The sequence below is a fragment of the Alosa alosa genome, chromosome 19, assembly GCF_017589495.1.
Source record: "Alosa alosa isolate M-15738 ecotype Scorff River chromosome 19, AALO_Geno_1.1, whole genome shotgun sequence".
NCBI classification, from domain to species: domain Eukaryota; kingdom Metazoa; phylum Chordata; class Actinopteri; order Clupeiformes; family Clupeidae; genus Alosa; species Alosa alosa.
The window spans coordinates 8985728-8998227 of record NC_063207.1 but is presented as its reverse complement, the minus strand read 5'-3'; the positions used below and the strand labels follow the sequence as shown (position 1 = coordinate 8998227).

At 43.4% G+C, this 12500-nt stretch overlaps 1 protein-coding gene across 1 annotated transcript in view; it reads right to left on the bottom strand.

The window, feature by feature from the left end:
* The window catches only part of atrn (attractin), a 79849-nt gene that overhangs the window by 17619 nt on the left and 49730 nt on the right, over positions 1-12500 (bottom strand). The window contains exons 24-25 of the mRNA XM_048227701.1: positions 11411-11568; positions 1920-1981 (exon numbers count right to left, since the gene is read on the bottom strand). Coding sequence (XP_048083658.1) covers positions 1920-1981; positions 11411-11568 — 220 coding nt within the window. The remainder of the gene's footprint in view (positions 1-1919; positions 1982-11410; positions 11569-12500) is intronic.

Here is a 12500-nt window from a genome sequence, read left to right as displayed (position 1 = left end):
GGAGAGGAGAGGAGGAGAGGAGAGGAGAGGAGAGGAGAGGAGAGGAGAAGAGGGAAGGGCAGGAGGAGAGGAGAGGAGAGAGAGAAGAGGAGAAGAGGAGAGGAGGAGAAGAGGAGAAGAGAGGAGAGGAGAGAAGAGGAGAAGAGAGAAGAGGAGAGGAGGAGAAGAGAGGAGAGGAGAAGAGAGGAGAGGAGAGGAGAGAAGAGGGAAGGGGAGGAGGAGAGGGAAGGGGAGGAGGAGAGGGAAGGGGAGGAGGAGAGGAGAGGAGCGGCGCAGGGGGTAGCCAAGGGTCAGGGCTCTGCGGGGACACTGGTGGGGTCGCGAGCGAGACGAGGTGGTGACGGCGCAGGGTCAGGGAGAGGAGCTCGCCGAGATGCTGATTATCGCACGGCTGGTTTTGGGGGGCGGGCGTGGAGAGAGGAGCGCTGTCAAACGCTGGCACACTTCCAAGCCAGAGAATTTCCACGGCAGTCATAAATATCTCTTGCTAGCTTGCCCTCAGGGTAGAGCAACCTGAGGTCCTGTTCTCACTCTCTCTCACACACACTCACACACACTCACACACACACACACACACTCACACAGAATAATGGTTCCAAAAACTTTGAAGGAGGTCCATGTATTATGAAAACAGGAACAAACACACAGGCACACTCACTCACTCTCTCTCTCTCACACACACACACACACTATCTTCAGCAGGATCTTCAGAGGGCCTTCGTCCCCATGGTGATGGATGCAGAGGACAAAGCAAGAGAAGAGAGTCCCTGCTGAAGACCCTCTCTGGGGAACACAGCTGGAGTGTGTTTGTGTGCATGCAGGTGCCACAAAGCCATGAGTTACAGTATATAGTATAAACAGCTAGCAACACACACACACACACACACACACTTCTTAGCAGCCACCACCATTCATCACACCACCTGAGATGACGGACCTAATGATGGGGAACCATGGCCTTCAACAGAGCAAAATGGTGAACACACACACACACACACACACACACACACACACACACACACAGCAAATGACACGCAAAAAACTTCAAGAATATGTGGGTGTGTTCATATGAAAGTGTGTCCTTTCTCTCTCTCTCGCGCGCTGTGTGTGTGTGTGTGTGTGTGTGTGTGTGTGTGTGTGTGTGTGTGTGTGTGTGTGTGTGTGTGTGTGTGTGTGTGTGTGTGTGTGTGTGTGTGTGTGTGTGTGTGTGTGTGTGTGTGTGTGTGTGTGGCAATGTTTGCGTGCGGGGGCGTGTTCAGCGGCCGCCCTGGCCTGCCTCTTTCCTGAATCGATAACACATTACTGCACATCCTCAAGAAATGACTTAAAGCCCACAGCCATCAAGCATACTGTAACACACACACACACACACACACACACACACACACACACACACACACACACACACCATTAATGGAGGACATGTCTTTAGTGGCTCGCTGTTCTCTTCATGAAGGAGCGCGCATCACTTCTCTTTCTTCCTCACTGTCCCCAACAATATATTCACAAAACACCCTGAGGGGTAGTGTGTGATGGCCATCAGTGACAGAAAGACACACACACACACAAATACAACGTCAGTGTGTGTGTGTGTGTGTGTGTGTGTGTGTGTGCCCACACCTCTGCAGTCCTGTCTCCCAGTGAGAGACACGTGGCTATGTGTGCTGTGGGATTGCCCCTCTGTGGGACTGTGTGTGTGTGTGTGTGTGTGTGTGTGTGTGTGTGTGTGTGTGCCCACACCTCTGCAGTCCTGTCTCCCAGTGAGAGACACGTGGCTATGTGTGCTGTGGGATTGCCCCTCTGTGGGACTGTGTGTGTGTGTGTGTGTGTGTGTGTGTGTGTGTGTGTGTGTGTCAGTGCTGATGGAAGAGAGAGAGAGAGAGAGTGAGAGAGAGAACGAGAGAGAGATGGATAGATACCTGAAAAACGTGACGAAGAACTGCACCAGATCCATGAAGTTATTGTGCTGAGAGAAGGCAATCTGTGAAGAGAGAGAGAGAGAGAGAGAGAGAGAGAGAGAGAGAGAGAGAGAGAGAGAGAGAGAGGGGAAAAAAGAAAAGGAACATTGAAAGGTTAATGTGAATATGTGTACTCACTCTGCGACCACACTCTAGCTCCATTAGATACACAGAGCAATGATTGATGGGAATTTTCACTCAGTTGTACTCGCGACACCCCACGCACACAACAGGAGAGGCAAGCAACACACACACACACGCACGCACACACACACACACACACGCACGCAAGCACGCTGCAAACAAACCACACTTACATTCTCTTCATGCTACTCTGACATACCAAATTTTTAGCTAGATTAATACTGACCTCTTCTGGTCTATTCAACATATTGCAGCCCCCACCCAACCACCCACCCACCCACCCAAACCCCCATCATCAGTCTCTCACACACACCCCACGCCTATATAAGTACGGAGCACACACTGCAACTCAAGGCAGACAGACACCTCATTACAGACTGTTAATTTAAACTGCAGCACAAACAAGTTATTTCAGTTCCTACACACACACACACACACAGACACACACACACACACACACCAGTTCCCATCTCCAATATCGCCCATATTTATCATTCTGTTTAAAGTGGGGATTTGCATACATCTCCACAACATGAAAAGAGATGAGGAGAAGACAGAGAAAGAGTGAGAGAGAGAGAGAGAGGAAAGTAGAGAGGGAGAGAGAAGGAGGGAGAGGATAAGAGAGGGAGAGGAGGAGAGTAACTGAAATAAAGACAGAAAGTGAGAGATGGTGAGAGAGGAAGGTTGAGTGAGTGAGTGAGAAAGAAAGTGGGGGAAGAGCCAGATCAAGAGAGAAAGGGAGAGAGAGAGGAACGGGCTGGATGTGGGATGAGAAATCAGCATGAATAAAGCCCCCCACACACACACACTCCACATACGCACCTACACAAAACGAAAACCCACCAGTACACACAGTCTCCTTAAACCATCTGTTTTGCACTGTGTGCCTTAGCAGAGGTGTGTATCTAACATGTCTGGCTACAGACGGGCCTGATTGTAGGCAGGATCTCTCAGTAAACGAGCCAGTCAAGGGCGAGTTTGTGTTAGTCCTTGTGCCCAGACTTTTCCATTTCCCTAGTAGAAACTGAATACACAACTCGTATCGTGCTTCTCTCTCTTTCTCTCCCTCTCTCTCTCTCTCTCATCCTTCCATTTCCTCCTCCATCTCCAAAATAAGCACACCAACCATTCCAGCCTGCGGCAGCAAGGAAGCAGCATTCCACAGAAATTCTTCAAACACAGAAGCATACGCACACTTTTATATTCGTTGTTTATATTCGAGCTAATGTACCTCCTCTTTTCTGAGAAACACACAGACACAAACACCTATGTTAGAATTACAGTTTACGATATATACATACTAGGGCTGTGTATTGGAGAGAATCTGCCCCACTTCACAGGTTCTTAGTGAACGCATTTTCATTTTCTCAACTGGCTACTTAACAAAATGTTAACACAAAATACTTTTTTGTGTGATCTGCAAAGAAGAATTGACAAGCCGGCTAAAATAAAAGTGTTTGCACGTATCCTACAAATTAAAAAAAAAAAAAAAAAAAAAACGATATTTTGCTTTTAGAAAATAGAGAATCCAGGAACCCTCAGTGTTCTAGAGAATACAAGAATCTTTTATATCTTAGAATAGTCTGAGAGCATAAGGGGCAGACTTCAAAAGCTCCACACGCATACGCACACATACACGCGCACACACACACACACACACACACACACACACACACACACACAGCTCAGAACTCCAGCTAAGGAGGCTGCAAAGTATGACCATGGGCTGGCTGCCGTGACTGCTTCACAATGGAGTTCTTTAACCTTCTAATAAAACTGAATCTAACTCATTTTGATACCACTCTGACCTCCTATAAAGAGAATGGAGTCTCTGGCCATTGCATGCCCAGAATGTCTAGTATTGCACAATGTAATGTTGTAATCACTGGTAGGTTTATGACAGAAAATGTTTTCAAAAAAGCAACAAAAAAACTGTCCTTGGCTACTGCTTGAGGTAGAATTCCATTAGCATTGCAGTGCGCACACACACACACACACACACACACACACACACACACACACACATACATCCTCACATACTCTCTGCCACCCCTCCCCCCATCCCCACCCCCATCCCAACACCACCTCATTCCACACTCTTAGAGCTACCATCCGCACCCCCCCCCCATCCCCCTTCTTTTTCATTCCGGTCATCAATTTCATCCCTGATAATCATATCTGTAATCATCCTGGGGCCAAATCATCCTTAGCCTTTCTGTTATTAATGTTATGTTGTGTTATGTTTGTGGAAGCCAAGTCAATGTGATGTCTTATTAAGTTACAGTATGTGTTTATGTAATGTACGTCTGTTTGTCGTATGTAGTATTCATGTGCATGTCGTAGTGTTGCATTTTCTGTAATGTCAATGATGTTTGCAAATAAAAAAAGAAAAAAAAAAAAAAGCATTGCATTAATGTAGCAATTAACACCATACCATATTTTTATACTGTTTATAATGTGAAGCATGCCCATGCAAAATCTCCTTGCTAAACACACATCACGCCAACATCACGCCAAATGGAGGCAGTGGAAATTGATTCATTTATGTTTCCCCCACGCCTACGTCTTGGCTTTTGCTGTAAATTGCCAGTAAGCAGAGAAAAGTCAGGCTGGCGACTCCGGAATGTATGAGTGAAGAACACGGTCTCCGAGACAACAGCCACAAGAAGGCACAAGTGCAGCTGCCAGTCATGTTGCCAGACAACCATCACGCTGTAACGCATTTTTAACATTCAAAAGAATTATGAATTCTTGCAATTCTATCTCTCCAAACTCAGATGCAGGGTCAATTCACTTGCTCTAAAGTGTCTCTGAAAGACAGTATCGGATACACCCCTAACAAGTCAGTGTGTCAAACACTGATCTGGATAAGTGTACGCAACACTCAGGCCTTAATTACAAATTAAGCCTTTACTGTAAAAATGTCATACATGGACAAGCTCAAGGACAGCTACGATATACAGCTAGTGTAGTCCTATAGTTGTTCTTCTTATATTTCCTTATCTGCTTGGAGTTGCTTGCAGTTGGTGCCCTTTTAGCGTAGCAGACAAATAAACAGTTTTAATAAACAGAGTAAAAAGACAAAGAAACAAACACAGGTATGCGGTTGTCGGCCACAAAGCCTCAGACTGACACTGAGATTTGCGTCTCTTGGACCCTAGCGTAGACGCTGAGCATAGGGCCAAGGGTATGTAGGGAGCGTCTGCCCTAGTCTCCTCATACTCTACAGAGGCACCTGTTATCAGAGCACAGGAAGCTTTCATGTGATGTGCTGTGCTATGTGTGTGTATGTGTTTCTTTGACTAACAGACACAGAGTGAGAGACACACAGAAAGAGAGAGCATGAGAGTGTGTGTATATGTGATGTTTCTGTTTGACAGAGATTGTCACATGTACATGTTTGTATGTGGGTGTGTGTGCGTTTATCAAAGATAGTGAGATAGTGTGTATGCATATGCATATGTATTGTGAAGGGAAAATGACAAACATGGACTTTACCCTTTGATTTGATACTTGTGTTTCTGCAAGAAACACTTTTGAATAGATCCTTCTATAGATCTGTTGGAAACTAATAAAGTTCTTATTATTTGATACTTCAGTTTCAATAACTAATATTCAGATGGCAAATCATGTGTTGTATGACAATAGAAATGTTCTTAATGTCCTAAATTCTTAAATAACCCATTGTATTGACCAAGTCATGTGTGTGTGCAGAGAAGATACAATGATACAAAGAGATTATGATACCGTGTGAGGTATAAACGTGTGTGAGAGAAACAACTGATTGTCTCTTGGGTGCACAGACTTTGTCTCTGTATCCTGATTGCCTGATGCTTATGAGATCTCTCTTCGCAGAGATTAATAAACTACTAACGAGAAAGACAAAACCTTATTTCAGACTCAGTATTTACAGACCTTCATGCTAAATTTCTTCCACAGTGTATGTGGTGTGTGTGTGGATCTGGCATATCTGCATACTTGGTGTACTTGTGCCTGAACATGTGTGTGAGAGGGCGTTTACATACTGTGTGTGTGTGTGTGTGTGTGTGTGCTTAAGCATATGTTAGCACATCCACAGATGCCTGGTACACCAGAGCCCGGCTAAATTGGATTGAGTTCCCAGCCTGGATCCCACCAGAACTCCACAAATAAAAACAAAAAAAAAAAAAAAAAAAAAATTGACAGCTGTTCTGAAAGGGTGAAACGCTTTAGTTGCACCGTCAACATATGGTGACATTAACTAAGTGAACGCGGCCGGTGAGAAAAACAACTCGTTTCCTCCATGGCAGAGGACACATAGTCCCCAGCATATGAAAATGGAAAAAAAAAGATGTAAGAGGGAACACAAACGAGGCTCCAAGCTTCCATGATCAGGCTAGCTCTCCTGCTGTGTGTGTGTGTGTGTGTGTGTGTGTTTACACCCCCTCATTGAGCTGCAGGTCTATCATGGCTCACAAGACAGTCAGTGGGGGACTATACTTACATAGTATTAGTACATGAGGGATTAATTACAGATTTCATTATTTTTAAATCAATACTACAACCTTACAAATGTACATGTTAAAGTTGATGTACAAGTTAAAATCTTACATACCATTGTTATGTCAATATCTTTAGCTAACCTGTAGCTTTGGCAGCTATGAGTTCACTTATTCACACCAATAAAGCACCATTTGATCTGATTTGATGGAGTGTACACAAATTCTGTAAGCCATATTATTTGTGTGCATTATATGTTGTGTTTGTTGTATTGCATGTCTTGTCGATCCTTTAGCAATAGAGCTATGAATTGAATTGAAATTTGAGAACAAGAGAGACTCAGAACAGATACTGTTTGTGAACTATATGTGATTGGCGGTCAATAGTATCATTATTTTGACAATAGCAAAACTATAAAAATTATGGGGAAACTCCCATGAACATGCACAAACGCACTCTCCAACTATCTAGATTTGTGCTCCAAGCCTTAACACAAATGGAATTACGGCATCAATAGGCAACTACTAACTGACAAAATGTTTTGTTCCCCACCCTTCTCAAATCTTCTACACTTTCTCTGTGCCCTCACAAAATACTTGGGACTAAGCAGCCTTCCCTGAAAAACCCACACATGTAAAAGGCCCCCTGTGCACACACACCCCCCCCCCCCTCTCTCTAAATGCTACATGAGAAACTTACTGCATCAGTCTAGGGAATGCACCCTCTCTCTCTCCCTCACACACACACACGTGCTCATACTCACAGGCTGTGGACTATCCAAACATTGTATCTAAAGGCCCTACTGTGTTTCAAACGCACACGTGCACAAGTCTGACCCTTACAAACACACGCACACACAAACACACACATGCACCCACAGGCACCACGCACAGCGCGTCCAGCACGACCTGGCGTGAGCACACACATGCACACACACACACACACACACAGCAGCACAAGGATCAGTTTCTCTTCACCACATGTGAAGAAAAACAAAAACAAGACTACCAGACTACTTCCTGTCAAAAAGTTTCCCACACGGCACTTTCTCTTCCTCCCCACTCTCTCCCTCCGTTCCTCAGATTCTTCCTACAACTCTTTCTCCTTCCCTCTCTCCCTCTCCTCTCTCTCTCTCTCTCTCTCTCTCTCTCTCCTTGTTGACACCCCAACACAACCATGTGTTTCAACTTAACATTCCTTTAACACGCCATCTCTCTCTCGCTCTCCCTCCATCCGCCTATAGTAGCAGAGATTAATAACATCAAAAACCCATAACACACACACACACATATATGCGCACGCATACAACCAGACACATATATGCACGCATACACATACATACACACACACACACACACACACCCCCCAAAATAGCAGTTGCCATCACGAAGAGAGTGGGAGAGAAACAGAAAAAAATAGAGGGGGAGCGTTTACGGAAAACAACAAAAGGAACAAGAGGAAAAAGTTACCTTTCTGCAGATGGACAGACTCCATTAGCAGATGGAGAGGGAGGGAGAGAGGGAGCAAGGAGGAGGAGGAGGAGGAGGAGGACAACCAAACACCAACCCTGAGTGCAACATTTCAACCCACGGACATTCGCCGTCTGTGTGTGTGTGTGTGTGTGTGTGTGTGTGTGTCGGTCTGTGTGTGTGTGTGTGTGTGTGTATGACAACAAAAAGAAGGAGGAGAGGAGGAGAGAGAGAGAAGACGAGAGGAGGAGAGGAGAGCGGAGGAGGAGCTAAGGGAAGGGGGAGGGGGCGAGGGCCAAATCACTTCCAGACCAGACGCCGCTTTGGAGAAAGAGACACTACACTCGTGACAAGTTTTGGATAACTTTTCCCTCCTTGTTATAGTTTACAGAAGTGTACTAAAAAGGCAAAATGCCCTGCACCTTATAGTCCCTTAACACTTTAAATACAGATTAGTGTACTATAGCTGCATTCAGGTTATGCCACCAATGCCAGAGAAAATATTTTACATGAATACATTACGTGTTAAATGCATATACTGTATACGTTTACAGTTCATTGAGAATGCCGCAGCACATCTGGTCTTTAATCTGACACATGTAATTCCTCTGTCAGTTCTCTATTGGCTTCCTATAGCAGCCAGAATTCCATTAAAAAGTGTCTGCAAAAGAACATAACCATATGCTCACTGTATTTAATACACTGGAGGTGCATTACTACTATGTATGACGTGAAAATAAGTCATCTTGAATCATCTCTGATCAGTACCGAATAGAGGTCTTCTGGTTCTTCATCAGTTTTAGTGGACTCCATTACCCATGATGCTCAGCCAGGCTGGCTTTAAAGAAGCAGTCTGTGATTCTGGTGAAAGGCTGCTGATATTTGAGCTACACAGCCAATCAATCCTCCCTTCCTTGATCAAGCAGCCTGTTGATTATCTGGATCTGTTCATGGCCCAGTGTGAATCCATCTGTGTCCCATTAAAGATAACACAGAAGGGGAAATCTTTTTTACCTAGTTTTTGTCGACTAAGGGGAGATCGGTGCATGGTCACAAAGCTGCCCTGAACCGTAAACACGGTTGTTCCCTCCTTCATATGCAAATCTCGGACTGCAAATGTTCAGGGTTGTTCATTTGTTAATTTATTGGTGGTAATTTCAAAGAGAGACTGTGACGCAAGCCTGATCACTGCCCACCCCCCTCCACACATTAGATCATACATGGGCAACATACGGCCCCGCGGGCCACATCCGGCCCGTGGGCTTTCCCTGACCGGCCCGCGTAAGGTCCGTGAAAGAACAATAGTCAAGAGCCTAGCATAGAGATAATGCACGCAAATCAATATTGTTGCTTTTATTTTGAAAGCGACTGCTATTTGTATGCCCATACATTTGTGCGTGGATGCATACGATGTAAACACCCTCACTGATGGGTGCTGGTGAATAGAATTTATGCTTCTGCGTCGACACAATGCAGTTGCCTTTAAGTCGGCGTAAACCTTTCAAAGTTTTGTGTCTCTTATGTTCAAGGCCGCTCACCACCGCAAAGGTTGTCAGAACGAACTCCTGCTGTTTGTTGCCGATACGAAATGTTAATTTCAAAACGTTACTGGCTGATAGATAGTTTACATTCGGATAACCCCATCATTGTAACCAAAATATGTCTGAGTTTATTTGCAAAGCTTATGTTAGAGAACTAGTATGATGCTACTACCCACAGGTTGCTTGAAGCAGCCGCTCAACACACAGGGGCGAAGTTGACCAATCACAGTTTTGTGCATAAAGTTAAAGAAAAACATAGCCTACATTTTTTGAAAATAGTTTTCTTTGTGCATGTTGATTAACTAATGACAGCCTACTATTGTCTGCTCCACATTTTCATAGTCTAATTCTGCATAGAGTTAATTTAATGATGGTAATGATTTAATGATGAAATATTGCTGAGTGTTGATGAAATGGTGGCACAGGCCTATGGTTGTACTGACTCCTTCACATTTTCATGGCCTAGCCTAATTATATAGATATTGTAGTACTTTTTTTATATCAGTCTTTGAAAACTGAAAAAAAATGTCAATGTCAAAAAATAATTTTCGATAATGAGGATTAAATACTGGACATATATTAAATAGCCTATTGCTGTTTTTCCTTGTCTCCCTCACATTTTCATCTGTTCTTACGAGTAGTAAACAAAACCATATGATTTACTTAATGTTATACAAGAACAGAATAGAATTGGACAGAATTAAGTTCAGACTTGAGTTCGGTATTTTGGGTCCGGCCCTCCTCAACAGTCCCAGTTTGTCATGTGGCCCCTTGGGGAAATTAGTTGCCCACCCCTGCATTAGATTATCACTTGGAGCTGAAGACTAGAAGTTGCTGAAAGCTATTGTGAACGGTCACTGGCTGCAAGGCAGCCACCAGTGTAAAGCTCACTTACTTATTCATGTGGGTGCCAGATAAATATGGGGCGCTAAATATCTGCTAAACTGGGCCATTTTATTATAGGGTTGTAAATGGGCTTGTGAATTACCTGGATTACCTTTTCAATCTCCTTTAAACTTGCTTTTAGCTCAACGGCATATATTTACCTTTAAAGGGACACTTCAAAATATGGTACCTAAAATGCAGCACATTCTGACTATATAGCGTTATGCGCAAAACCTCGCCAAAACACACCTTCACACACACACACCTTCACAAACACACACACCTTCACACACACACACACATCACACATAGTCACGATAGATGTAGTTCCTGCATGAGAACGTATTATTGATTTTTGATAGACTTTGCCCGCCATTTAAATTGGGGCCTGTTTTGTTATGTTTACCTGGACAAATTCTTTCATTATGTTCTAAATTAGTACCATCATTGCCATGCTAAAAAACTGGAGTGCAATATGGCTACATCTACATATGTCTACAATTACATCATAGATTTGCAAATATTAGGATTAAACTATTATGAAGTATAATTATTATTATTATAAGGTAAAAAAAAAACATTTGCTAGAGGTATTTTTGATTCAAAATGGCTTTCTGAATAAAGAATGTCAAACGCAGACTGTGTACATAATGCAGAGTACATGCATTCTCCGTATATACTTCCATGCATACATGGAAAACATACATTCATCATTTAGCTCTATACTGTCTAAAGCTTTCAGTTGGTTAACAACCAAAGCTCAGAGCAGGAGTCTTCAGTCCTACACTCCTTATGAAGCAGTGGTGTATGTGATCACGGCTAGCATAACTAAGGGCCTATAATATCACTGCAGAGAGTGGGCAAAGCATGACTTTAATGATGCATTTCAAAGGCTCTGTGTGTGAGTTTCTCCTGTTGGAGTTGAAAATGCTACCTGGATCTTTATGGGCCAGGTGAAGTTGCTGACATAGACAAAGAAGGTGATGTTGGGGTTGCTCCGGAAATCAAACTTCTCGTTGGAGAAGCTGTCCTTGAACTCCTTCATGTTGCTACGGGAGACAATAGGGACCTCCTCTCCTGCCTGAGTACCAGCTGGAGGAGAGAGTGATACAGAGAGAGAGAGAGAGAGAGAGAGAGAGAGAGAGAAAGAGATAGACAGACAGATAGATAGAAAGATAGTTAAATAGATAGATAGATAGATAGACAGATGGAGAGAGAGAGAGATTATTATTATTGCTGAAGTTATTATTACCCTTTTCTTTTTTCTTTGCATCAATACTACATGTAAAGCTGATACCTAACATGCCATACCGGTCATAGCAATTTCGTTATCCATTTATACAAATAAATCATCATTTGATTTGACTTGATTTGACAGAGAGAGAGGAAGAGAAGAGTTACTGTTCTATATGTGATGATGGTAATACAAGTAAGGGATAATGGACTCCACGGTGGTCTGTTCACAGAAGTTAATGCACGGTCGAGGTTGAAAACGGCCCCGACGCGCACTTGTAAGTGCATTAACTTCTGTGAACAGACCACCGTGGAGTCCATTATCCTGCTTATTCCACTGTTGTACTTGCATTGTGCTCATTTCCCGTTACAATTTAAAAGTTATAATCACTAAAACTTGTCTTGTTTGTAGAACTACTTTCTTCCAACACATATCAACTAATTTCTCAACTTGCAGAACAAACTGCCGTTACTAGTTCTAAATTGATGGTTGCTACGGCCAAAGGCCAGTCGTTAAATCTAGCGGGCATATCCCAAGATTCTGATGAACTTTAGCTTTGAAACATCGCTATTTTACTTAGCCTGCTGTCATCAATATAGCTAAAAGCCACCTCAGTCATATGTTGTATGCTACAATGTTGCCATGTTCTGAACGTCTGCATTTTACAGCTCGGATGCAACGTGACGGTTCATTTAAACGAGTTCAGCGAATTAATATAAAAGTGTGATACGGCCAAAAAAAATGGATCTTCTTCATAGGTGTGCAAATAACATACGGTTAATGGTCGTTC